Source organism: Cricetulus griseus, chromosome 2 (genome assembly GCF_003668045.3).
Source record: "Cricetulus griseus strain 17A/GY chromosome 2, alternate assembly CriGri-PICRH-1.0, whole genome shotgun sequence".
Taxonomy (NCBI): Eukaryota; Metazoa; Chordata; class Mammalia; order Rodentia; family Cricetidae; genus Cricetulus; species Cricetulus griseus.
In genome coordinates this window covers 301,825,221-301,853,006 of record NC_048595.1, presented here as the reverse complement: position 1 = coordinate 301,853,006, position 27,786 = coordinate 301,825,221, and the positions used below count along the sequence as shown (strand labels likewise).

Here is a 27,786-nt window from a genome sequence, read left to right as displayed (position 1 = left end):
TTTATCACAGTTTTCCTTTACCAGACAAATCCAGAACACATTAGCTTAGCTGGCTCTTCAGGTGCTTACCCAGGAGTTGCATGAAAATTATTCTCTCTGTATGCCATTTGTAGTATTTTTGCCTTCAAATGAAGTTGGAAATGCAAATGTTTCCTTCATGTTTTGTGGAGTATGTATGTATGTATATGGACAAAGTATAAAACTACATCTTTCCCTACTATAATATCTTGGCATGTACCTACCTTTCCAGTAGGTTAACTAGTGATACTTACAGTGAGCATTGTCAGCTAAAGACTGAAAGTGAGTGCAGTGGAGTTGAACTGGGACAGTACGAAGCCAGTCCATTGCCTTCAGTAAGTAAACCAGCTGATGGTACTGAAGAAAACACAATAGGTATTAGGTATTAGAAAAATGACATCCAGTTCCAACTGGGAGACTCAGTCATATCACTAATTGGAAAATGACCATTAAATGTTGTTTCTTTGACATTCTAGGTGCTGTCCCTGAATGTGAAAGGTCAGAGTGCACAACCCCTGCCTAACAACAATGAGGTTCTCTATAGGATTTATGCAGCTGAGCCTAGAATTGTTCCTCATACATCTCTCTGTCTCCTCTGGAATCAGGCCGCTGTCAGGTATGGACTGATAAATCCTAAGAAAAGTGTTATGTGTCTCCCATCCAGAAACATTGCACCTACTTGCCTTGAACATAGATGGTAGCCTGAGTAAGACTTCAGACTGAGGAACAGTCTCTACTGTAAGGTAAATCAGTCACAAAAATAGTCCAGCATCAATCCAATGGGGACCTGCTGGTTGTGTGTGAAGTATGATGTTCTTTATTATAGCTATTCGCACATGTGTAGCTTGAGTTATTCTCAGGTTAGATGAGTTTTCTGAAGTTATCAGTTAATTTGTTACACATGAAAGGAAACTCCTTCCTACAAGCCTGCCACCTGTGGTTCAGGAGCCTGGCTTATTTTTAGAGGGATCAGTAGGGTTTAAGAAGTCTTGTTCACAGGTGACTCAGAGCCCGTTGGGGATTAAATCCAGACACAGTAGAAACAAGAGATTCAGTGCTTCTTTGAGTCTCTTTGGCCTCTTGACTTAGGTTCCTGAGAAAGTTACTATCACTCAAGTCTGTGCTATAGGGTCTGGTTGTGTTGGGAGACAGGGTCTACTGTCTGTCAGACACGAGATTTTGTTTATTGTGGAATTTTAGCCTGTCAGGGAAACCAACTAATCTTTTTGGGTTAGTCTCTCTTTCTTCTCAATAAAAGGTTTTGAACAGAAACATGCAATGTGTGATGCTGGATCTTAAATCTGACACAGAAGGTTCTCTATACGTGATGGTTCAACTTGTAATTTTATACTTGAAGCTTATGCAGAAGTGATACACTTTACTGAAACTACTCAGATTTTGAACTCTGATCTTTCTCATATTGGTAATATGCGATACAATGCTGAGCAGTGACAGTGAGCCATGGCACGTTGTCAGGAATGTAATCATGGGGTAAATAGCCATGTGTGCTGTATTAGCGTTCAGTGGATTAGATAAACACTAGTAAAATAAACAGTGTGTTTAACAGTTTACTCCATTGAAAGTCAAAGTATAATAATTCATAAATAATCTCTAATCTTTAATATTTAATGAATAATGTAAATTTCAAGATGAACTTTTCACTTTGAATTGGGAAGTTTTATGTCAGTAGAAAAGTAATGGAATCAAGATTACTGAAAGGAAGAGGTTCAAGAAGTAGCTACTGATTGACTCCTAATGAGATGAACTTCATTGAAAGAAATGCTTGAAGTTCCTTGAAAAATGTATTTATGATATGTGACTCAAAATAAAAAAAAAAAAGAAAAGAAAAGCTGTGAAAGAAATCACAGGAAAGCACATGCATTAGTTACTGGTTTATTGCTATGATGAAACACCATGACCAAGGCAACTTATATAAAAAAAAAGCATTTAATTTGGGGCCTGCTTACAGTTTCAGAGGGTTGGAATCCCTGGCTGTCATGCCAGGGAGCATAGCTGGAGGCAGGCAGACAAGCATGATGCTGGAGCTGGAGCTGGGAGCTTGTATCTTATCTGTAAGATGCAGGCAGAGAGAGAGTATGTGAGACTGGGTCTGGCGTGGGCTTTTTAAACTTCAAAGCCACTCATGGTGACAACATCTCTTCCAACCAGACCACATCTCTTTCAATAAGGGAATACCTCCTAATCCTTTCAGAGCGTGCACATATATGAGCTTATGCCGGTCACTCTCATTCAAACCACCACAGCACACAAGTCATCCGTGTGGTGTGCTGCAAAATTCAAGACTTTTGAAAGTAAGAGAAGAGGTTAGCCCTATACACAGTGGCTATTGTACTAGGTGGTTTTATCTTGATTTGACACAAGCTAGAGTCATGAGAGAGGACGGAGCCTCCATAAGATCCAGCTTTAAGGCATTTTCTTAATTAGTGATCAGTGGGGGAGGGTCAAGCCCATTATGGGTGGTGTCATCCCTGGTCTAGTCCTGGGTTCTATAAGAAAGCAGGCTGAAAAAGTCATGGGGAGTGAACCAGTAAACAGCTCCCCTCCATGGCCTCTGCATCAGCTCCTGTCTCCAGGTTCCTGCCCCATTTGAGTTCCTGTCCTGGCTTCCTTTGGTAATCAAAGCTATATGGAAGTGTAACCTGAATAAACCCTTTTCTCCCCAACTTGCTTTTTGGTCGTGGTGTTTTGTTGTAGCAATAGAAGCCCTGACTGAGGCAGCTGTGCTGATTTGTGGGGATCCACACATGTCATGGTTATGTTGATCTGTGGGATTTTTGAATGACAGGAAAGAGCAAATTTGCTTTAGGATGGGTAAGGTTGCTACACTGTTGCTGAGAAGGCTAATTTCTTTGATGCAGCAAATGCTCTGGCAGGTGAGGTTGGTATTTATACCGCTTATTAAGGTGTCTTGATGGAAACTGTTGGGTCATGTCCTGGACAAGATGTTCCCTCCAGTGTTTCTTCTGGAAAATGTATTCTGCTTAAGTCTTGAGTAAAGAACACTTAATTTCAGCTGGTTATTTAAAACAATCTGAACATCTTTTTGAAATATTATTGAAAGAACAGTGGCTATTGTGTTTTGTTCTAGCTGGTTGTCTGACAGCCAGTTTTGCAAAGTGGTGGAGGATACTTCGGACTACGTGGAATGTGCCTGTTCACACATGTCTGTGTATGCTGTCTACGCCCAGACTGACAACTTGTCATCATACAATGGAGCTTTTTTCTCCTCTGGGTTTATATGCATCTCAGGTCAGTGGTAGGGCTTTCAAGTTGTGAGTTGTAAATATGTGTGAGAACGAAACTTTCCCATAGTTCTTTTGTGTGTGTAAGATATGAGCGTACTATGGCTTGTCATTTTCGAATTGTCTTAACCATTAATACATACAGCAGGTATTTATGGAGGGTCAACTCAGAACTTCCTTTCAGAAGAGTCCATGTTTTCAAGAAGAACATGATACAGCATGAGGTAGAGGCTAAAAAATGGGAGGGAACCACTCGTGGTGTACTGTGCTTTCAAACTTAGGCTTTCCAATTAGAATATTGGGATGACATAAATCAATACATACAAAGATTTTCTGTTTTCATTAAAATAAATATTCTACTGAATCAGTTAATAACTAAGTAGTCTACAACCTTGGTACTCTAAGCATACCAACCCCTATGCTAAAAATTATCTTCTACTCAACATGTTTAGTCCCTCTTTTATTTCAGTGACAGGAACTTGGATGCTATTAATGTTTGTCAAATTGTTTATGTACAACATAACTGTAGACATTCTCCTGTGCTGTACTGTTGTGGTGAGAAGTATGAGGAAACCTTACCCTACTTCTGCACACCTTACCTCCACTCTTACTGCCTACTATTTTACCCTCTAAACCCCTCCATTGTTTCTAGGAACAATGTGCTATATAGATAACTCGATATGGGAGAATGACTATAAAAATAACTTTGCACCCAGACTGCCTTAGTCCAAGTAAGTCCTGATTCTGTCATTGGCTAGTGGGAACCAGCATAAATTTCTGATTGTATGTGTCAGTATTCTACAGAATTCCTACCCCCAGTGTATGACCACAAATCGTATCTGCATGTCAGGCTGGTAAGTATGAACTCACACACATCTGATACTTTGCTTTAGTGAGGATTTGTCTGTTATTGTGAGGGGTTGTCTTTTTAAATGCATTGTACTGACAATCCACCTAGCAATCCGCATCCAGTGGAAACTCTTTCTGGAGACAGACTCAAGTAACTAATTATGATTCTTGGTGCTGGTTGTTAAATATTTTCAATATAATTTAATTTTACATAGTCACCATTTTTCCTTAAGGTATCTGAATTATGAGTCTTAGGAAGAGTTAAGAATCTCCACTTCTTAATAACATCTTTCATAAAAAATGGATGACATTTCTTATCTAGTACATTCTTTGAGGTGGATATTTTTTCAAAATCAGAGGAAGACTTGTTACACTTCAATGGTGGTATATTTTATGTGCAAAGAAGTTTCATAGAATAATGGAATAAAAGGTTACCATATTGAAATAAAAATCTGGATATTATTTTACAAACAAATCCAAGTGCTGTTGTGACCTACTTTATACAAACATTGCAATCAAACTGGAGAGTTTTAAAAGTTAAAGCATGGTGTCTCTGATTTCATGTAGAAGTGATAGAACCATAAAGCACATCCTAGGAGAGTTATTGGTCATTCGAAATCTTCTAGAAGTTGATATAGAAGATTTTATTTCCTCTTTACTCAAAATATTTTATAACTAAGGACTCTCAACTCTGTCTTTTTGCCTTGGTTATCTTTTCAGGAGAGAACCAATGTCCATTCCTCTGATGGGCCTTCAATAATTGAAAAAAACAGCTTTTTGTTTCTTACATATATAATGTGTAGTTTGGTTCAGACCAAATGGAATAGCTCTGATTTTATGACAGTTAACTAGTCTTTTCCATGAGGGTAATAATGTACATATTCATGGGAGCTGGCCTCTGTAAATTTTAGTCACAATAATTTCCAGGATGTCTGTGGCAGCTCCAGCTTGCTGGCCTGTTTGCTGTTCTAGATGATATAGTTTGAGAAATGGGTGAAGGAAAGGCTTAGAAACCCTCAGTTTACAAAGAATAAAGGAAAGGAGACATACCTGAATGTTCCCAGGTTTGCCAAATACCAGAAAATGAATCTGAGGCAATTCCTTAAAGTAAAAGAGAAAAACAATGAAAGAGGGCTGTGTGCATTCCCCAGCAGGGATGACTTGGGAGAGCTGTAAATTAAGATGGCTTCAGGTGACGTGACATAATCTAATTACTAATAAGATCAGCAAGGCTTAAGGTGTGTGCCCACTGCCCGGCCCCGGCTTCTATCAGTCCCACGGTACAGAGGACATCTGTTCTGGACTGATGTCTTTGGGGCTGTAATTGGAGCCATCTGAACAGCCCTGGGTTCATCCCTGAGTGGGGGGTGAGTGGACCTGGGGAAACTCCTAGCTACCCTATATCTTAAGGACAAGACCTGACTTTGACTCTTAACAAAGATTTTAAAGTCTTAGAACCTTAAAGACAACCTGTTACCTTCATTGTGTAGCTCCTTTCCATTTTAACTTAAGAGAATGAAATCAGTCATTTTGATGTTTGTAGCTCAGCTTCCTGTGGTGGAAGTGGTTTTACACTATTAGAGGTGGGTCTGTTCTCATACTGGTGTCACTTCCTTTTCATGAAGAAATCCTTTAACACATTACCCAAACTAAAGTGTTCTTTATTAATTAGCCAATTATCGTATCTACTTAAAATAGAATACTGTGTGTAAATGCACATACAATGTCATTTCATCATCAATAATAATTTGTAAGCAGCTAAATGTAAGCCTTACAGGTTAAGAAAGTTAATAAAATATTTGAGGACCATCATTCTCTTGTAAATCATTTATAAAATGGCAAAAATTTCAAGTAGTGCCTTTTTTCCCCACCTGTAAGTTGAAATGCTGATAGGTTTTCAAAGTAATAAGAACCAGCTAACCCTGAGAAGGTTGTGGTAGTAACAAAAGTCATGATGAAGCCCCTCTGGCACACACAAGTCTGTGTGTGGGGAGTGGGGCAGAGAGGCAGGGCCTCAGGAATGGAGGCTTTAAACCCGAGCACAGGTGCGTTCAGGAGAGTTTGAAGGAATATATGTAGATCAAAAGAAGTCACTTAGCCCTAGAATGGATGTGCACCACATAAAGATGTTGGGTTTCTCTAGCAATGGCAGCAAAGGAGTTTTATTTGGCAGGGACTGGGCCGTCCTATTTCTTGCTGAAGAAATAAGTAGCACACAGTGTTTCAGACCAGATGTGCTTTGTTGCAATGTGCCAACTTTCTCCTTTCCAACCATATTATCATAGTCACTTGGGTACAAATTCTTTTGAAATACAGTGTATTCTTTCGTCACTCAGGAAGAATCATCAGTTCTGTGCAGTATGGCTTTCTGTGATGGTGACAATACTTCATCCTGTCTAATATGTGAGATACTGGCTATGTGTGGGCAAGCATCCTTGGAATATGACTGAAATTTAAGTTCTATTTAATTTAACTCATGAAAATTTAAATTTAAACAACTTCCATGGGCTAGTAGTTGTCATGTTCAGGATCAACTCCTTAATTGCCAAGGCTCTTATCTCTCTGGCAACATAACCCAACCCCTAACACATGGTGTTATATGTTCCAAGGTGCCTCATGCTGACATTTGTTCCTACTGGGAAGCCTTTCAGGGTTGACTGCTTTTTCTCCCCACCCTTAGCTTATTAGGAGCACTAACAAAAGCACATTTCGTGGAGGGAAAACTGAAAGAAGTATGAATTCAGCTGTTTATAACAAAACAGTAGAAAACCCTACAATCACAGGTAGCATGAGGTAGAAAAAGAAGAAAAAAACTAAGTTAAAGAGCTAATACTTGAATTCGTAATGAAGTAACACTAAGCTGATTTCATTTGGCTTTATATAAATAGGAAGCAGGTATAAATAGAGTGATAAACTGATACCTTAAAATGCAAACTTCATAAATATCTTAAAGAAAAATTTGTAGAAAATTTACTAACATTTGTCTTGTATGGGGCTAAATTGCAGTTACACGGGAGTATTTTCCACCTGTAAAATATGCTGAAGAACAACAATGTCTCCTGGCTCTTCCTTCTCATATACAAACATCACATGTATTTATATTCATGTAACTAGTCCAGAATTGTATATGTACAGAAGATATATATATATATATATATGTATATATATATATATATATGCTTCTGGACTGTGCCCTAGCCATCACATGCTATCAATGTTGTTATATTATGAAGAGCAACGAATCTTCCTTCTCTCTTAAATGTATAGACAATCATTTGTGCCAGTGGATTAAGTGAGGGTTCTTTCTCTTCCAGCTCAACCTGTAATCCATATAGGGCTAGAAAAAAAGGAATATTATTCAGCAGATTGTTTCTCTATAGAATTGCTAACAAATAAAATTGTAAAGACTGTAGAGTGCATATTTAGGTAATATATGGAGTTGTTATACTTTATTTTAGAAGTTCTATCATTATACATTCTATGTTTTGTGATTTGAATATTTATAGTGAGGAATTTGAGCTAAAGAACTGCAATTAAAAATATTTCCTTGTAAACATTAAGTATATATACTGAACATAAGCACTCTTTTTCTAGTCTGAGGAAACTTTATTTTCCTAAATTTGGATATTGGTGTATAGTACTTTGGGTACTTAAATTTGTATGTAGTGATTTAGAAACTGCCTAACTAAAATATTTATTTCTTTAAAGCTTAAGTATTCTATATCCTGTCCAAAGCCAGATGGCTTTGCCTAGTTAAGAGTACGATTTGCTTAAGATTCTTATCAGAATTCTCCTTTTGATGAAGAATGAACCAGTGTTCTAGTTAGCTTCTTATTGCTGTATTAAAACACTGATCTAAAGCAACTTGGAGAGGAATGTCTCAATTTCAGCTCACAGCTCGAGTCCTTCATGAATGAAAGTCAGGGCAGGAGCTCAAAGCCGCAGCGAGAGGCATGATCAAGCACAGGCCATGGAAGAATGTGTTTACTGGCTTGGTTTTCCATTGCTCACTCAGTTTGCTTTTCTGTATGACCCAGGACAACCTGCTCAGGGGTGGTCCTCCTCATAGTGAGACCGCCCTCCCACATCAGTCTTAATCAAGAAAATGCACCCACAAACTTGCTTCCAGTCCAAGCTGATGGAGACATTTTCTCAGTTGTGGTTCCCTCTTCCTGGATGACACTGACTTGTGTCAAGTTGACATAAAACTAACTAGTATGGCCAGATAACTGTGGCACATTACACTGACACATTAATACGATCCTGTCTGCTTTCCTATCTCTGGATTTGATTCCTGAACTACAGTCGAGGGCCATGGTAGCATTTGAATGAAGCTTTTTATACCCAGTCACATGTTTCTAAGCTGATCCCATTTAATTGTGCTAAGTTCCGGTGGCAGAACAGGGATATGATTCGGAATTGATTACCAAATTAGAGGGAAAAAGTCACTGAATAGTCCATTTATGCTGACATGTGGTTTGCTCTGAAAGCTCACTACACAGCTTAAGAGAATAAAATGGGGAACAAAATGTTAAATCAGTGCAATGTCTCATGTTTCTCAAGAAGGCATTGATATTAAATGAGGTAATAATATGGAAAACACATGCCTAAGTGGTCTACGCATGCCAGCATTTGTAATACTTCAATAACTCTTACACAGAACAATCCAATGCACAAAAATGTGTGGTAAAAAGCCCCAGTGAACAAATGAATGGTCACTGTTTATTATAATATCTGAAAATTTTAAGGCAGAAAATATTCTTAAAGTATTCTGCCTTCAAGTTCTGGTATAGTTGTGCATGGCTATAATTCTAGCACCCAGGAGGCTGAGGCAGAGAGGTTGCAGTTTCAAGGCCAGCCTGGGCTATCCAACAGCAATTTATCTCAAAATGGACACACAGGTTTAAAGATAATAATGCCAGCTAGAAATGAAAATACTTAATTTCTTTGTGGATGAACAGAAAAAAATTGTCCTGGTTTTGACATGCAGCAGCAGAGGGCTAGCTGAAAGTTCTTCGCTACCACTGCAGTAGCCATGTCTATGCTTCTGTTGGCCAAGAATGGTGAATTGTGAACATCAGCTTTGGAGGTCATTCCTGGTCTTACGTCTAAAAGGTTCTGGTCACCTTTCTAAATATTTTTGCTTACCTAAGATATTCACTCTAAAAAAAAAATAAATAGGACAGAAAACCATTCCTTAAACAGTCAAGTTGACTAATACCAACTTAGAAAATAAGATGCTTATTAAAATAAAATGCTTATTAAAACTATTAATGTTGCTGGGCATTGGTGGCACACACCTTTAATCCCAGCACTCAGGAGGTAGAGGCAGGTGGATCTCTATGAGTTTGAGGCCAGCCTGGTCTCCAGAGTGAGTGCCAGGATAGGCTCCAAAGCTACACAGAGAAACCCTGTCTCGAAAAACCAACCAAACAAACAAACAAAAAAACCCAAAAAAACTATTGATGATATTTATTTATGATACTTCCTTTTTACCTGGCAGACAACTTGTAAATAATTGGAAAATTAGTTATCCTTGTGTTAATTGATAAATGTGAAGATGGTATCTACTATCACGAAAAATGGAATATGTTGGAATTTCAGCATAATCTTTCCCAGAGGTATTATGTTATGCTGTATAGAGGTTGAGCTTTTGTGCTTAACTGTCCCAGAGATTTTTTGTTCTGTACACATAATCTCTTTGTGGATTATGAAACCTCATGTGGAATCTTTTGTTTCCACAGGTCTTTGCTTGGCTGTTGTTTCACACATGTTCTGTGCCAGGAGTTCGATGTTTGCAGCTAAACTTCTGACTCACATGATGGCAGCCAGCTTAGGAACACAGGTAGGGGAGAGATGTCACTTGTGATTCATCATGAGATGTCCTGTCTCCTTTCTGATGATCTTTGTACGAAATAGTTTTTTTTTTCCAACTTAGCTGTTTGCTTTTGTTTTGGAGCAATATGGAAAATAAGGGAAGCATAAAAAAATGATAATATTGGGTCCAATATGTGTATTTAAAAATTATTTGTTTTATTTTTTGAGATGATAATACAATTGCCTCATTTCCCATTCCCTTTCCTCTGTCCAATCTTTCCAATCTTTCCTCTTTGCTCTCTGTCAAATTTATGGCTTCATGGCCTCTTATTTCAATATATACATATACATATATACAGAATATACATATGTTTTCATATGTATGTATGTATGTATGTATGTATGTATGTATGTATGTATGTTTGTTTTCAAGGCTGACCATTTGGTATTGGACAGTCGGTGCTATCGTCTCTGGTAAAGGCTGGTTCTTATGTTCTCAAATGCTCCTTAGTTATCTGTAGTTTTTTGTGTAATGTTGAGGCTTCATGAACCTTCCCTCATCCACATTAGCATGTCTACCAGTGTGGTGTCATTCTTGTTCAGCAAATGCTTATGCAATGATATTAGTGAGACTTTATGGGGTCACTTCTGACATTTCTCAGAGACACAATCTCATAGAAAACACCCCAGTTTTCTGGTTCTCACAGTATCCCCAACATTATCAGCTATGATGATCTTTGAACCTTAAATACAGAGGTTTTGTTGTAGATGTACCCATTGGGTCTGGGCTCTAAAATTCATTTAGATTGGTTTTCTGTAACATTTTCCATCTGCTGCAAAGGGAAAGTCTAATAGAAGTGATTTGTAAACTTCTTTATATGGAGAAATACCTGACTATTATTTCTTACAAGAAAATAGCTTCTGTATGAAACATTCTAGTGTTAGTTTTAATGTATGCTAAGTATATTACTATTTCATATATACTGATATTAATGTATGTTGTTTTATCTGTTTACACAACTATACCCTATAAATTTCTTTATATGAAGAGCATTAAGACATCTAGTACCAGGGGCAAGGGGATATCTCATTGATAAAACATGTACACACACATACATACATTCATACACACACACACACACACACACACACACACACACACACACACACTCAAACACACAGCTCATTGATAAAGCATGTACACACACACACAAAGATACATATACACAGTAAAATGTTTGTACAATCCTCATTTGTTTTCATTTAGCACAGTGGAATGTTGTTTGGAAGAACACTGTCTCATGAAAAATAGTTCATTTTTTCTATGGTAGGTGAAAAAAGAAAGACAAAAGTAGTCATTGGCATTCCACTTAAAACATGCACCTAAAAGCATCACTTAAAGCACAAAGGCTGGTGGAAGGATGAAATTAAATACCTTTTCTATCCTTATGGTGTAAACTGTATTCTATAGAAGAGCGGTTTGTCATTGTAGAGACTGGCAGATTCTACATAAATATCTGTAATTCAGTGTTACATAAGAATGTAGATTATTTGCAAATGACTCTGTGAATGCCACAAATAAGGCTTAATTTATTGTTTTGCAAAGGTCATAGACATCTTCACAGAGGGCATGAGTCCATTCACATTGCCTATGTATAAAGGAAGTGAATGGTGTACAAATGGATGGAAATAATGTACAATCATGTCTACCCCAAGGCTGAAATAATTTAACCCCAACTCTTCACAACATCCTTATGAATGAAATTTTAGAATATTGTTCTGTAAAATACTGTTTCTGAGATTCTTCTTTTATTTAATTTTGTAAACTTCTTTTTACATTCCAACCAAAGTTCTCCCTCCCATTCCTTATCCTGCCCCCCTTGTTTCTATTCCAGTCCACCCCAAATTCACACCTCCCAATGGGTAAGGGCTCCCATGGGAGTTGACCAAGTCTGGCACATTAAGTTGGGGCAGGACTATGCTCCTCCCTCTCTGCAACTGGATTCCAGAGTTCAGCTCTGTGTTTAGCTGTGGGTGTCTGCTTCTGCTTCCATCAGCTACTGGATGAAGGCTCTAGGATGGCATATAATGTAGTCATCAGTCTCATTATCAGGGAAGGGCGTTTAAGGTAGCCTCTCCATTATTGCTTAGATTGTTAGTTGGGGTCATCTTTATAGATCTCTGGACATTTCCCTAGTGCCAGATTTCTCTTTAAACCTATAATGGCTCCATCAATTATAGTATCTCTTTTCTTGCTCTCCTCTATTCTTCCCCCGACTCAAACTTCCTGCTGCCTCATGTCCTCCTCTTCCCTCTTCTTCTCCCCTTCTCTTTCTCTTAAATCCCTCTCCACTCCTCCCATGCTCCCAATTTGCTCAGGAGCTTTTGTCCCTTTCCCCTTCTCCAGAGGACCATGTATGTCTCTCTTAGGGTCCTCCTTGTTTCCTAGCTTCTCTGGTGGTGTAGATTGTAGGCTGGTAATCATTGCTCTATGTCTAAAATCCATGTATGACTGAGTACATACCATGTTTGTCTTTTTGTGACTGGGTTACCTCACTCAAGTTTGTTTCTTCTAGTTCCATCCCTTTGGCTGTGAATTTCAAGATTTCATTTTTTTTCCTGCTGAGTAGTACTTCATTGTGTAAAGGTACCATATTTTCTTTATCCATTCTTCAGTTGAGGGGAATCTAGCTTGCTTCCAGGTTCTGGCTATTGCAAATAATGCTGCTTTGAACTTGGTTGAACAGATGTCCTTGTTGTATGAATGTGCATCTTTTGGGTATATGCCTAAGAGTGGAATTGCTAGATCTTGTGGTACACTGATTCCCATTTTCCTGAGGAGTCTCCATACTGATTTCCAAAGTGGCTGTACAAGTTTGCACTCCCACAAGCAGTGGAGGAGTGTTCCCCTTTTTCCACATCCTCTACAGCATAAACTATCATTTATGTTTTTGATTTTAGCCTTTCTGACAGGAGTAAGATGGAATCTCAGAGTTGTCTTGATTTGTATTTCCCTGGTGGCTAAGGATGTTGAGCACATTCTCAAGTATCTTTCAGCCATTTTGGATTCATCTATTGAGAAACATCTGTTTAGTTCTGTACCCTACTTTTTAATTGAATTCTTTGGTGTTTTGGTGACTAGCTTCTTGAGTTCCTTATATTCTTTGGAAATCAGCCTTCTGTCAGATGTGGGTTTGGTGAAGATCTTTTCCTACTCTGTGGGCTGCCATTTTGTCTTATTGACTGTGTCCTTTGTCTTATAGAAGCTTCTCAGTTTCAGGAGGTCCCATTTATTAATTGTTGATCTCTGTTTGTGCTACTGGTGTTATGTTCATGGAGCAGTCTCCTGAGCAGTTTGTTCAAAGACACTTCCCACTTTGAGGTTTTTGATCCATTTGGTCTTAAGTTTTGTGTATGACCATAGATATGGATCAATCTGCAGTCTATGACACACCAGCATCCAGTTATGCCAGCACCATTTGTTGAAGATGCTTTCTTTATTCCATTGTAGAATTTTAGCTTCTTTGTCAAAAATCAGGTGTTAGTAGATATGTGGGTTAATATCAGGGTTTTCAATTCAATTCCATTGGTCTACCTGTCATTTTTGTGTCAATACCAAACTGTTTTTTATTACTATAGCTCTGTAATAGAGCTTGAAGTCAGGGATGGTGATGCCTCTGGAAGTTCCTTTACTGTATAGGGTTGTTTTTGGCTATCCTGGGTCTTTTATTTTTAATTGTAAAGTTGAGTATTATTCTTTCAAGGTCTGTGAAGAATTGTACCAGTATTTTGATAGGGATTGCATTGAATCTGTAGATTGTTTTTGGCAAGATTGCCATTTTTACTGTGTTGATTATTCAAGAGCATGGGAGATCTTTCCATTTTCTGATATCTTCTTTAATTTTTTTAAAACTCATAGTTCTTGCTATGCAGGTCTTCATTTGGTTGGTTAGCATTATCCCAATATATTTTATGTTGTTTGTGGCTATTGTAAAGGGTGATGTTTCTCTGATTTCTTTCTCAGCCCATTTATCATCTGTATATAATAGGGCTACTGATTTAGTTAATCTTGTATCCTGCCACTTTGCTGAAGGTGTTTATCAGCTGTAGGAGTTCTCTAGTAGAGTTTTTCGGGTCACTTATATAGACTATCATTCATCTGCAAATAGTGAGAGTTTGACTTCTTCCTTTCCGATTTGTATTCCCTTAATCTCCTTTTGTTGTCTTATTGCTCTAGTTAGAACTTCAAGGACAATATTGAAGAGGTATAGAGAGAGTGGACAGTCTTGTCTTTGTTTCTGATTTTAGAGGAATTGCATTGAGTTTCTCTCCATTTAGTTTGATGTTGGATATTGGTTTGCTGTATATTGCTTTTATTATGTTTAGAAATGTTCCTGTTATCCCTGACCTCTCCAAGACCTTTATCATGAAGGGGTGTTGGATTTTGTCAAAAGTCCAACAGTATCTAATGAGATGACCATGTGGTTTTTCGTTTTTAGTTTGTTCATATTGGTAGATTACATTGATAGATTTTTTTTATGTTGAAGCATCCCTGCATCCCTTGGATGAAGCCTGTTTAATCATGGCAGATAATTTCTGTGATGTGTTCTTGGATTGGATTTGCCAGTATTTTATTGAGTATTTTTGCATCAATATTCATGAGGGATATTGTAGTTCTCTTTTTTAGTTGTGTCTTTGTGTGGCTTGGGTACCAAGGTAATTATAGCCTTGTAAAAAAGAGTTTGGCAATGACCCTTCTGCTTTTATTGTTTGGAACAATTTGAGGTGTATTGGTATTATCTCTTCTTTGAATTTCTGGTAAAATTCTGCACTGAAACCATCTGACCCTGGGCTTTTGTTATTTGTGAGACTTTTGATAACTGCTTCTATTTTTAGGGGTTATAGGTATTTTTAAATTGCTTATCTGTTCTTGCTTTAATTTTGGTAAGTGATATTATCCAGAAAATTGTCCATTTCCTTTAGCTTTTTAACTTTTTAATTTTTTTTAAAATTTATAATTGTAATTAGACCAATTTTAAATTAGAAACAAGTTTCTTTTACATGTCAATCCCAGTTCTCTCTCTCTCCCCTCCTCCCCTGCTCCCCACTGACCCCCTATCCTAAACCCTTTCTGCTCTCCAGAGAGAGTGAGGCCTTCCATGTGGGATCTACAAATCAGTCATATCATTTGGATCAGGGCTTAGACCCTCCCCCATGTGTCTAGGCTGACAGAGTATCCCTCTATGTGTAGTGGGCTTCCAAATTCCATTAGTGTACTAGGGATAAATATGCTCCACTACCAGGAGCCCCATAGATTGCCCAGACCTCCAAACTGACATTCTCATTCATGGGGTCTGGAACAGTCCTATGCTGGTTTCCCAGCTATCATTCTGGGGGCCAGGAGCAACCCCTTGTTCAGGTCAGCTGTTTCTGTGGGTTTCTCAGCCTGGTCCTGAACTCTTTGATCATCACTCCTCCCTTTCTGCAATTGGATTCCAGAGTTCAGCCCAGTGTTTAGCTGTAGGTGTCTGCTTCTGAGTCCATCAGCTACTGGATGAAGGCTCTAGGATGGTATATAAGGTAGTCATCAATCTCATTATAGGGGAAGGGCATTTAAGGTAGTCTCTCCATTATGCTTAGTTAGTTGGGGTCAAATTTGTAGCTCTCTGGAGATTTCCCTAGTGCCAGAATTCTCATTAAACCTATAATGGCACTCTCTAATGTGGTATCTCTGTTCTTGCTCTCCTCAATATTTCCCGTCTCAATCTTCCTGCTCCTTCATGTCCTCCTCTCCCCTCCTCTTCTCCCTTCTCTTTCTTCCAGCTCCCTCTCCACTCCCCCCATGCTCCCAATTAGCTCAGGAGATCTTGTCCCTTTCCCTTTCTTCTATACCTATTATTCTTAGGCTTGACCTTTTCATGGTGTCCCATATTTCCCAAATATTTTGTGTTAGGGATTGTTTTGGACTTAAGATTTTCTTTGGGAGTCTCTGCCGAATCCTCCTGCCTGTCACCATGGCCGCCTACAAGATAGTGCTGATCTGGCACAGCAAGAGTGCCTGGAACCTAGAAAACTGCTTCAGAGGCTGGTTAGAAGCCAATCTGAGCCCGGCAGGCCACGAGGAGGTGAAGCATGGCTAACAGGCATTTCGAGATGCTGGCTATGAATTTGACATCGGCTTCACCTCTGCGCAGAAGAGAGCAATCCGGACCCTCTGGACAGTCTTGGATGCCACTGACCAGATGTGGCTGCCAGTGGTCAGGACCTGGTGAGCCACTATGGGGGGGCTGACTGGTCTCAATAAAGCAGAAACTGCTGCTAAGCATGGTGAGGCGCAGGTAAAGATCTTACGATGTCCCACCACTTCCAATGGAGCCTGATCATCCCTTTACAGCAACATCAGTAAGGATCACAGGTATACAGACCTTACTGAGGACCAGCTACCCTCCTGTGAGAGCCTCAAGGACACTATTGACAGAGCACTGCCCTTCTGGAATGAAGAAATTGTCCCCCAGGAGGGGAAGAGAGTCCTGATTGCATCTCATGGCAACAGCCTTCAGGGCATGGTCAAGCATCTGGGGTGGGGGGAAGCTCTCAGAAGAGGCTATCATAAAGCTGAACCTGCCAACTGGCATTCCCATTGTCTATGAATTGGACAAGAACTTGAAGCCTGTCAAACCCATGCAGTTCTTGGGAGATGAAGAGACCATGCAGAAAGCCATGGAAGCTCAGGGCAAGGTCAAGAAGTGAAGGCCAGCAGGCAGACTCCTGCCCCAGTACCCTCCCTGCCTGTTTATGCCTCCTGCACCCTTCCCCCACATCTACCACACTGACTGCATCTTTAGGATCTTAAGTTTAAGTTGTAGTTGCAGACGGGGACTCATGGCTCCCATTTTTATTTAGTATTTAATCCCCTGCACCCACTCCCTTCATAGAACCTAGTCAGGAAAACACCTCTGGGGTGCAGGTTCTTGGTCCACATCCAGGGACAGCAGCTCATCTTCCCAGGAGAGTTGAGAGGTAGTAATTAGTTTTTCTTAGTCCTGTGTTTACTAAGGCTCTGCTTTAGGAAGAGGTCAGGGAGGAACCATGCAGTGGTATAACCAGTGAGAAGCAGCAGCCAAGTTTTTTGTCCATGGTGTCTGTCCTGCACTCTTCAGCAGTTAGCTAACTTGGGGCGGTAGACATTCCAGTGGAAGGTGAAAGTAACTTACATGACAATGTAAACAAACTACTTTCCTCTCTGACCCTAAAGGAGCTACTGGCCCCAGAAGGTTGGGATCAATCCTGTCAAATCTGTGTTGTTACATTTACTTTAAAAAAAAAAAAAAAAAAAAAAAAAAAAAAAAAAAAAAAAAAAAAAAAAAAAAAAAGGGAAAGGTTGCATGTGTATTTATCAGCAGAAAAAAAGTCCCTCTGCTGTTTCTAGTGGTAATTGAAATAGTTCCATGTGGTCACCAGAAAATAAGCCATTCGCCATACCAGATGGGATAAACTCCTTGTCCTCAAGGGGCAGGAATGCTTTGGGCTGGGTGTTAGGTCACCTCTGCCTTGCTTTGTAGAGGTGCAGTACTCCTTGATCATGTCCAGGTTTTGTCTTTCACTGTCTGAATCATGTTCCAGCCGCTTGGCCCTACCATGTGGGTCCAGAACTCGTTTGGGCTTAACTACTAAATCTCTTTCCAGATCAGTATAATAAAGGAGTGAGGTGCAATAAAAAATTTTTTTCTTTGGTCGATGAATGTATTTCTCTTAGTGTATCTTCAATGTCTGAGATTCTCTCTTCCATCTCTTGTATTCTGTTGGTTATGTGTGCATCTGTAGTTCCTGATCATTTACCCATTTTTTCTAATTCCAGCATTCCCTCAGACCGTGTTTTTTTTATTGTCTCTTTTTATTTTATTTTCAGCCTGCAAACCTGTTTGAAATGTTTCTTGCAATTTTTTGTCTTTTCCTCCATTTCTTGAATTTTTTTGTTTGTTTTTTTCTTCCATTTCTTTAAAGGATTTTCTCTTTTCTGCTTTTAGAGTCTGTATCATCTCCATGAAGTCATTCTCATCTGCTTCATCTGTGTTGGGATGTTCAGGTTTTGCTGGTATAGAGTCCCTAGACTCTGGTGGTGTTACATTGGCTTTTCTGTTGTTGAATATGTTCATATATTGTCGTCTTCCCATTCTTTCTTCCAGTGGGTGCAGGTAGGGTCTCTTCCTCTGCGGGTGGGTATGGGTCCAAGGTTAATTTCCGGTGGGTGCCAGCAGGTCTAATATTCTGATGGGTCTCATGATGGGTACAGGCAGGTCTGAGGCACTCCCTCTCCTGGTGGGTGTAAGCAGGACAAACACAGAGATGTCAGCAGACTCTGGATGGCTTGATCTGCCTGGGGCAAGTCAACCTGCCAGCAGTCCCCAGGCCAGGAGATCTCACAGAGGGCAAGTGGAAATCTGGCCTGAGACAGGGGCCCATGCTCACCTCTCACCTGAGGGGGATCGGGTGGGACTCTGAATTATGTTTTTAAATACCTATAGATTATAGAAAGTAGCGGCTGTTTCCAAATGGGGAAAGTGCATTGAATTGACAAGGCTATTTACATTACCGAGGATCTGGTCGTAACTGTCTGATCTTGCCTTGGTTTCTTGTATCTAACACAGTAGAGAACCCGCCTACCGTAATTAGAGTTTGCTTAGCTGTACTCACCACGCATTTTGGTGTTTTTTTGGCAGCAGCATTTATATAAGAGTTAATTATAGCACCATATTATTATAGACATTTCTCCAGCATGCTAGCAGACAACTATGCTGCTGTCTGGGGATGAGAAAAAGAAACCAGAATCTCTGTGGTAGAACATTGCCTACTGCTTCATTGTGCTTTATACGATTGCCTTCTGCTTCACACTGGGCATTACACTATTGCCTTCTGCTTCACACTGGGCATTACACTATTGCCTTCTGCTTCACACTGGGCTTTACACTATTGCCTTCTGCTTCACACTGGGCTTTACACTATTGCCTTCTGCTTCACACTGGGCTTTACACTATTGCCTGCTGCTTCACACTGGGCTTTACACTATTGCCTGTTGCTTCATTGGGCTTTACACTATTACCTACTAGGCTTTACACAATTACCTGCTGATTCACACTGATCTTGATACTATTGCCTACTTCACATTGGGCTTTACACTATTGTCTACTGATTCACACTGGGCTTTACACTGATTTGGAAGGAAAGGATCAGTCAAGTGCATACATTTCCAAAATATTTTTAGAATATATAAAGCAATACCGCATGAAAATTATGTAAGGAATGACTTGTGGCACAAAATAACTAAAAGAATATGATTCAGTAGCTTATTTTTTTGCCCAGGATATGTTTTAGTTATTTCACATCAGAAGTCATACAGTATAGAAGTGGTATAGTTTTCAGAGAACTAATGTCTTCTCAGCATATTGGCTAGCTACTTGGATTTTAAACACTCTGTAACTTAAAGTGAATGTTTTTCTCACTTAGCAAGGCAATAACTTTTTAAAGATTTGTTTTAATTTTAGCTCACTGAAATGGCAAGCATAGGGCTTGCAGGGGCCCTCTGCGTATACATTATGGCTGTTTGCTTAGTGTTTTTCCTGCTTTTGGGACTCTTCCTCCTGTTGAGTTGCCTTGTCCAGTCTCAGTATGAGGGCTTTCACCTCGTTTTATTGTATCTTGTTTAGTCATGTTTGGTTGCTGTCTCTTGGAGTACTGCTCTTTTCTGAAGGGAGGGGGAGGGGGAGTGGATCTGAGGGAAAGAGGAGGTGTCAGGAAGGGAGTTGAGAGGAGTAGAGGGAGGGGAAACTGTGGTCTGGATGTGTTATATGAGAGAAGAATCTATTTTCATTTTTAAAAATATTTCTTTTATTCTTAATAGTATTGTGAATGCAGGGGAAGATGTTTGTGTGAACGAGGGGTCCAGCAGAGAGAAGAAGCTATTGCACTCTGTGGAACTGAATTTATGGGCTACCGTGAGTCACCCAGCATGAGTGCTGGGAACAGAACTTGGTCCTCTGCAAGGGCAACAGGCGCTCTTAACTGCTAATCTATCTTTCCAGCTCTAAATCTAGGACTTTTCCAAGTTTTCAGACTCTCCAAAATGAGAAATGGAGATGACTTAGAGAAACACTGGCTTCTACACATTCCAAATTTTGAAGGGTTTGTAGTACAAGTTGTAGAATTGCATTATTGGGGTCATTGCAATTCCAGCCATGGTTCTCTCATGGATCCTCCATCCTTGTGAAATAGACATCATTAGAGCATAAAGTAACTGGAGAAAAAAACAAAAGAAGAAAAAATCAATTGTCCTTGCCTATGGTTCTTGATAAATGAGTGAAATGTCTCCAGTTACCCGTAAGAGTTGTGGTTGTGAATACTGGGTAGACAGTCATGGCCAAGACCTTTCCTCTTCAGGACTTTAGTTGATGTGTGTGTGTGTGTGTGTGTGTGTGTGTGTGTGTGTGTGTGTGTGTGTGTGTGTGTGTGAGAGAGAGAGAGAGAGAGAAGAGAGAGAGAGAGAGAGAGAGGGAGGAGGAGGGGGGAGGGGAGGGGTAGGGGGAGGGATCTCCTGTAGCATGCCTGCCCTGAACTTGCTGTGTGGCTGAGGATGACCTTGAACTTCTGCTCTTCCTGCCTCCATCTGTAGCATGATGAGATTAAAGACCCGTGTTTCCATGATGGTTTATGGAAGTTGCATCCTAGGCAAAACACAACCATCTGAACTGTCTCATCCCTCTTGACTTCATTTTGGAGTGGTATAGAACAATGTATTTGTGAATCAGGATGTCAGAAAAAAATGTGCTTAAGTTTGGTTGTTTTCTGTTTTTAGAAACATATAGAATATTGTATTACCAATTCACTATATATTTATTTTATCCAGAACTGGAGGAAGATACACAAGAATCCATATATTGTTCTTGTATTGATTGAAGGGTAAGGAGGTGGGAAGGAGGAGACGGGAAAAATGGTCAATGTATATTTTTTGAAAAAAATTTAGTTAAAAAGTCAAAAAAAGGCAGTGTCTTTCTAATGTCTTGGAGTATCATTGACCATAATATGCCAGCAGGTGGCAGTAGAAGATATGTTTTCACCCAAAACAAGTCAATGTTGCATAGTTGGGGATAGGTAAAAACTAAGAAACACTTTCAAGGCTTTCTTTCGCTGAGCTCCAGCATGTTTGCACCATAGCAAATACACATTTGTGGGTTCCTGGCTTTGTCTTTTGTCCCTTGTATTCAAAATTGGAGTGGATGCATTTGTAAGTTAGAGTCAGAAAGCTTCTTTCTACCTGTCCTTGGCAAAACATCAGTTACTTTAAAACATAGAAGCATGTTTCCATAATTACATAGTAATGTGCCTACTATTAATATAGAAAATTGTGTTTCTCAGAATATCACATAATTTTGAGTTAAGATTTATCTTTCTAGTAGTTATCAGAAAGGATGTATTTTCCTTCAGTGCCAAGTTGTGTTTTTCTCATTTATCTACAAGAAGATGATTAAATGGCAAGAACACGTGGGAATGGTCACTTCCAGTGTGATATGACACACAGCCAGCAGACTTTCATGGCATTGGCAGGTATTCCTGGGAAAAAACATCTAGTTCTATCTTTGGAACTTTTATCTTAGAATCACATTGCCCTGTGTGCCCTGAGCAAGCTGGTGAGCAGCAAGGACAAAGGGCACCTTTGCTGTTCAAGGCTCTCAGGTCCAGGGTTGTATCGGGAAAAGCAACTCCCCAAATCTAAAAAAAGAACAGAAAGATAGCGCTGTGTTTACTTGCATTAATAAAACTTGCCAACAGGGAAACATGTGATTTCTCTGTTTCTTTTTGTCTGTTGGCTCTTTTCACCTCATCTTCTGAAATGGAAAAACAAATCTGTCTGGAGAACCTTTATGTCAGGGAATATGCTTCCTAGTACCAAGTACCACTGGACCTCTGTACTGACTCCCATTGGCCAATGGGACTAGTTCAGAACATAAAATACTTCAGTGGTTTTTGCTTTGCTTTGTTTTTTGTCAGCCATTGGATGTGTGCATGGATTTTAGATTTGTCTTTCTTCTCCTGATGAAGGTAGTAGAGGATTTGTGTTAATTCTGAGGACTTTTATTTAGAATTCAGCAAAAGCTGAGCTGCTCCTTACTCTGCAGCCCTGAGGAGTGCCATTGTACAATGCCTCTTTCCCAGGAAGGATCCAGATTGTACAACTGCTAACAGACTTTCCTTATATCTTGCCTTATGTCATTTTAACTTTGAGTATCTAACAGCCTTGGGAGTCTCTGGGGACACTGACTGCATCTCTGAAGCCAAAGCCACGTGATCCCAGAACACTGGTTCCTTCTGGTAGGACGGGGCCTGATTTTCCCAAGCAACTTGACCTGCTGTGTTGAAACTGTTACTGCAAAAAAGACATCATGCAAATAGGGCCCCAAATCTATATCTAACTAGTAACTCTGCCTGTCTGCCTGTCTACCAATCACCCAGCTATGCATGTATGTATGTGTATGAATTGTGTATGTATGTATGTATTTATGTATACATGTATCTCTATCATCAAACTCATCATCTGGCTGTCTGTTATCTGTCTTTCTATCTGTCTATATATTTTAGATCAATTGAAGCAGAGTGAGATGAAGGGTTAAAAGTAAAGCTGGTTTTCCCTTAGTTAGAACTTTTGGTTACTCACTTATTAATATGACTTTTGCTGTCTTTACTTTTGCTCCTAAAAAGAAAAAAAGTTTTAAGAGTTTACATACTAGGATCAAAACTAGAACTTGCTCTGAAGACTGGTAACTTGAGCTGTACCAAAGGTTGCCATTCAGGGAACATTGTAACCTACACATTATGTAGATATAAATGGATCAAACATTTCCTAAACTGTAGAAAAAGCAGCCTGTTCAAGTTCAGATGCTGAGCCAGTAGTCAGAGGGCTGCCTCATCCTGTTTATTAACAGACGGGAGCAGCCCAGAGTGACCAACCCGTGCCTCTGCTTGTTGTTCCCACTTTTGTCATAATCATTGTTACTGAATCTAAGATAGTAACATCTCCTGCACTAGAAAATTATCTTAAGAAAGCACATTAACTTTTAATTTCATTTAAGAATAAAAAAGAAGTAAAATGTCTTTAAAACTACTTGTAGCTATTTACCATTCCTTCATCTTTAGGAAGATGTTAACTTGTTTTTTCCTGTGTATGCATTTATGGCATGCATATGTGTACTTGTATGTTTTCATGTGTACATTTGTGTGTACATGCGGAGGACCAGCAATCTTTCTTGATTTCACATTATTTCTGGTTTCATATTATTCAGTGAGGCAGGGTCTCTTGGTCAAACCCAGAGCTCTCCAACAGGGTTAGTCATGTTAGCCAGCTTGCTTCCTCTGCGTATCCCTGTCTCCTCCTCCTGTGGCTGGAATTATAGGCGACCTTCATGACCAGAGAGTGTTTACATGGGTTCTAGAATGGGGACTCTAGTCTTGCTTGCATGGCAAGTGTTTTAACTGCTGAGCCACCCCTCCAGCCACTTGCTTTACCTTTTTGTCTTTTAATTGATATATAATTTTTGTTCATATCTGTGGGTACAGTGTGATTCAGTGCATGTACATAATTTGTAATGATTAGGAGATGAGTGTGAATCTCCTCTGAATATCATTTCTATGTGTTGGGCTCTTCAGACTTGTCTTTTTTAGTTTGAAATGTGTAGCAAAGTGTCTCAGACTGCCATTACACTTATGTATATGAGGCTATACATCACTAGAGCGAATCCGTCCCATTTTTCAGCCTCTCCTTAGTTTTCCTTTTCTACACCCCCAGCCTCTTGTGGCCATGATTCTGTTCTCTGCCTTTTGTTTGTTTTCTTTTTAGTTTTTTTTTCTGTTTCCTTTTAGTTCCATTTCTTTTTTTTTTCCTTCCAAGTCTAAAATGAATAATTCTCTAAGCAAACTCACATGGGACACAAGTTTTGATTTGGGCCTTTGTTATAAAATTTCACATTTGGAGGAACCTGCTAGTTCTTTGCTATAAAATAAAGCACTAAACTAAGTATGGTGGCTCACATATGTAATCTCAGCATTCTAAGAGCTGAGGCAGGAGAATTTCTGAAAGGTTGAGTCCAGCCTATTGCCATTATTACTTGGCTGGGCCATAACATAAGGCCCTGCTGAATGCAGCCAAACAATAGTAGAAAGCTGAAACTAGTTTCTTTCTCTGATTCTTCATTCATTTTTAACAGCTGGGCTGGGCCCTGCCTTTTTGTACAAAACTTTTCAGAGATATTTAACTGTATTTTCCTTCATATAGGGTGGGGTTAGTAGACATGGCTAAATAGGAAGACACATTTAAGTTTGGGTTTATTATGCTAATTATCTCTTAACCCAGCTATATGCAGCTATTTGCCAAAAAAAAAAAATCATCACGTGAATTTTTAACAATCCAGTAGTAAAATTTAAACCAAGAGGAATTGAGCGAGTCCTTCTCCCTGGCCGAGATCCTTATTTGTCTGTGACGTCACCCCCATATGGACAAAATGAGATTGTGTAGTGAGGGATGTCAACTAGCCCACATCCACACAAGTGTGAGAGTAGCAGTCTTGAACAGTATCCTCATGATAGGACCCTAGGATGTGTGCAGTGGGAGGACAATGGCTTCCTCCGTGGCTGTGTCCAAGGCTGCATAGACTGAGGAGAAATGCTTGAACTGTGTCTGCAGTGGAAATGGAACCCAGCCTCATTTGGAGACAGACTATGGCATAGTGTAGGCAGGTAAGAAACTAACAATAAAAATACAGCACTGCTGTGAACCGGGTGAGCATCCCTTGGATAAGGATCACAGATGCCCACAGAGAAACTGGGAAGTGGGAAGGTGGGAGAGTTCCATGCTGTCTGAAATCTGCAGGGAGTTGGTGTCTCCACTGGTGTCACTATGCCAAAGACCTGTTTTGTGGAGTAACACTGCAATGAGGACTTGAATGAGTCTGGATTCAAACAAGATGAGAGTCCAGAGCTGGGCAGACTTGCTTAAAAAGGTCCCAAGGGGGAAATTTAGGTTATCTGTTGTGATTGGATGACAGGCAATGGTGATGGAAATGATAGTTCAAAGGAATAAAATCTGATAAAAATCACATTGTTTTGCATTGTGGAAGTTTTGGTTTCTTATCTCTTTAAACCAATAACAAGACTGCATTGCAGATTTTTATTTTTTTAATAAACATTAATATAATAACCACTAAATATTACATAAGATAAAGATGTGAGATAGGTATAGTATTATTCCTACTTAGCAGATGAAGTGGTATCCTACAGAGTTTAATTCCTTATCATGACCCCACAGTGCTAACAGAACTGGCATTTGAACACAGTAGCCATCCCCCATCCTCCAACACTGCTGTGGCTACTCTTTGGTGCTGCCTCACAGGAGAAGTTCATTAAATATATCACTAAAGCAGGACGACAACTAAGGTGGGCGTGACGTAGGGTTTACTTTGACTTCAGTAGGAAAGACTGAAAGGTTTATTAACTGGAAATGAGCACAGTTTGGAGTTTGGGTCTTCAGTGTTTCCATCGTATATTCAAGCTGATAAATACTTCCTGTATAGGTGTCTTGATGTGGTAAAGTAGGTCTCATGGGGCATCTTTGAGCTGTAGAATGCCTTTAGTGGGCATTGACCCCTGGGCTCAGGATATGCTCATCATCCATTTATCATATATTGGAAAGTGGGCTTGGGAAGATTTCATCTCCTGCCTACATCATGCTGAGAATGTTAAAGAAAGGGAGTTTCAATCAAAGTCTGTGCAGCTAGAAAACCCAGATTTTAGATACCATGTTGTGTGGAGTAGTTAAGGTCATTTACCAATAATTAGAACATAATAAATATTTTGAAATCAAGAAATAAAAGGATTGCTCTATTGTGGGAGATCATTTCTCAAGTTCGACAAGAACCAAGCCCCTGGAAACCTGTGAAAAGTGTGGTGGGAAGTAAAGAAGATTGAAGAGTAGACAGGTTGCAAAGAGATTGTAGAGGCCACCACTCCAAACATGGGAGAAGATTGACTGCAGGTGAGGAGAGAAGAGGGGTGGCAGCAACTCCTCCTTCTCATCTTCCTCCCTCCTCCTCCAGAGGTTTTGATCCAAGATGCTCATTGAGGGAAGCTGGCCCCTCCATCTGCCACCAGGGGCCAGCTCCATGCTACCTCAATGATAATTTCTAGACAAGAAATGACCTGTAGAAGCTCCGTGAAGGAGCTATGGAAGTTAATGTTTCTCTTCACTCCAGTGTTTTATTCATACAATCTTATCACTTGAATTTTGTAACAAAAATATTCTGACAAATCACTCCCTACTTATGTGCCCAGCCTAATCTCACTGTAGCTAGGGGTAATTAAAGCTGTAGTAGTTGCCCCAGTTCTCAAGTCTAAATTTCTGTAACTGTGGTGGATGTTGGGTTGCCTCTCTGTGATTTTATTACTCATGAGTCAGAGGCAGGAGGATCTCTAGTTGGAGGGTAGCCTTGGCTGCATAATGAGACCCTGCCTCAAAAAGACAAAAACAAGAAAACATTTTTATAATACTCCAATTGATTTTTTGTTAATATTATTGTTTAATTTTTGTTGAGCTTTTATAATGAAAACATTGTGTGTTTCAGAAAGTAGTGATGCACACACACACACACACACACACACACACACACACACACACACACACGAGTTTGTGTTTATCTTGAGTATACATTTTCCTTCTTTACATCAAGTCTGTCTTTCTCAAAATGCTTCAATAATAAAATCCAGTTCCCTTTTCTCAACAAGCTTTGAAAATTTAACTCAAAGAGACTGCTCTCACTAAATTGAAAACAAGTGGACACTGAAGTTATAAAAATAGTACCATGGTCACACTACTGGGAAATTCAAACTTTCCCAAGTGCTGAAACAGCAAAGCAACAGAAAGAGTGAGTAATACTCTGAATGAGGCTACAGTGACATTATCATGTTTGAAACATGGCTTTTGTTACTAGGAAAATTCATGAGGCAAATCCAGACTTTACCAGAAAATACCAGTTTGGAATCTCCTATTACAGCCTCAGAAATATAAACAATCCTTGACTTTTAAAAGCCTTCTTTTGATGTCTCTAACGAGACTAGAAACAAATGTTTTGTGAACTTTTAATGATAGCTTTAAAGGACTTTAAATAACAAATATGCAAGTGTCTGGGTTTGGGAATTACAAGGACACATGAGTAACATCCTTAAACTGGAAAACAATCATTGGCAGAATAGTGAAAAAGCCTGTCTTGCAGAGCTGTTAGGGAGATAGATAGTGACTCTTGTTCAGTAACCAGAAAGTGAGACCCCAGAACATCTGGATGGCAGTAGAGCAGAGAGGATTGATTGCTGTGCCACCCACCTGCATTGTCTTTTGGGGTTCCTGGGCACCCCTTGCACCTGGAGGCACTGTGTGTCCTCTTGAGGAGCCAGAGCCTGTTTCTCTACACGTAATGTTTTCTTTAATCAGATTCAACAATGGTAACAGTTTTTATAGCCTTGTCCCCTCTTTTCCTCCCGTAATACTTAGTTCTGTCAAAGTTTGTTTCCAGCTGTCTTGTTGTACTGGCCACAAGGCTCTCTTGTTGATATCTATTGTGTATACTTAGACATTACTAGCAATTTTGTTATCTTTTTCAAATAAGTTATTTTCTGTGTAGTCAGAGTACCTTTCATGTGTCTGTGTCCTTATTGCTTGTGGTGAACTGTTTGAACTTTTCAAATTGATTAGATGTATGTAATAGTCCTCTCTATTAGAGCATGCATATGTGTGTACTGATATGTA

At 39.5% G+C, this 27,786-nt stretch overlaps 1 protein-coding gene and 1 pseudogene across 1 annotated transcript in view; both read left to right on the top strand.

Moving 5' to 3' along the window:
- Adgrv1 (adhesion G protein-coupled receptor V1) overlaps window positions 1-27,786 on the top strand; it is a 509,614-nt gene that overhangs the window by 212,504 nt on the left and 269,324 nt on the right. Inside the window, exons 80-82 of the mRNA XM_035440478.1 lie at window positions 495-634; window positions 3,128-3,288; window positions 9,875-9,975. Of these exons, the coding sequence (XP_035296369.1) occupies window positions 495-634; window positions 3,128-3,288; window positions 9,875-9,975 (402 nt within the window). The remainder of the gene's footprint in view (window positions 1-494; window positions 635-3,127; window positions 3,289-9,874; window positions 9,976-27,786) is intronic.
- Window positions 15,962-16,697, top strand: LOC100766014 (annotated as a pseudogene).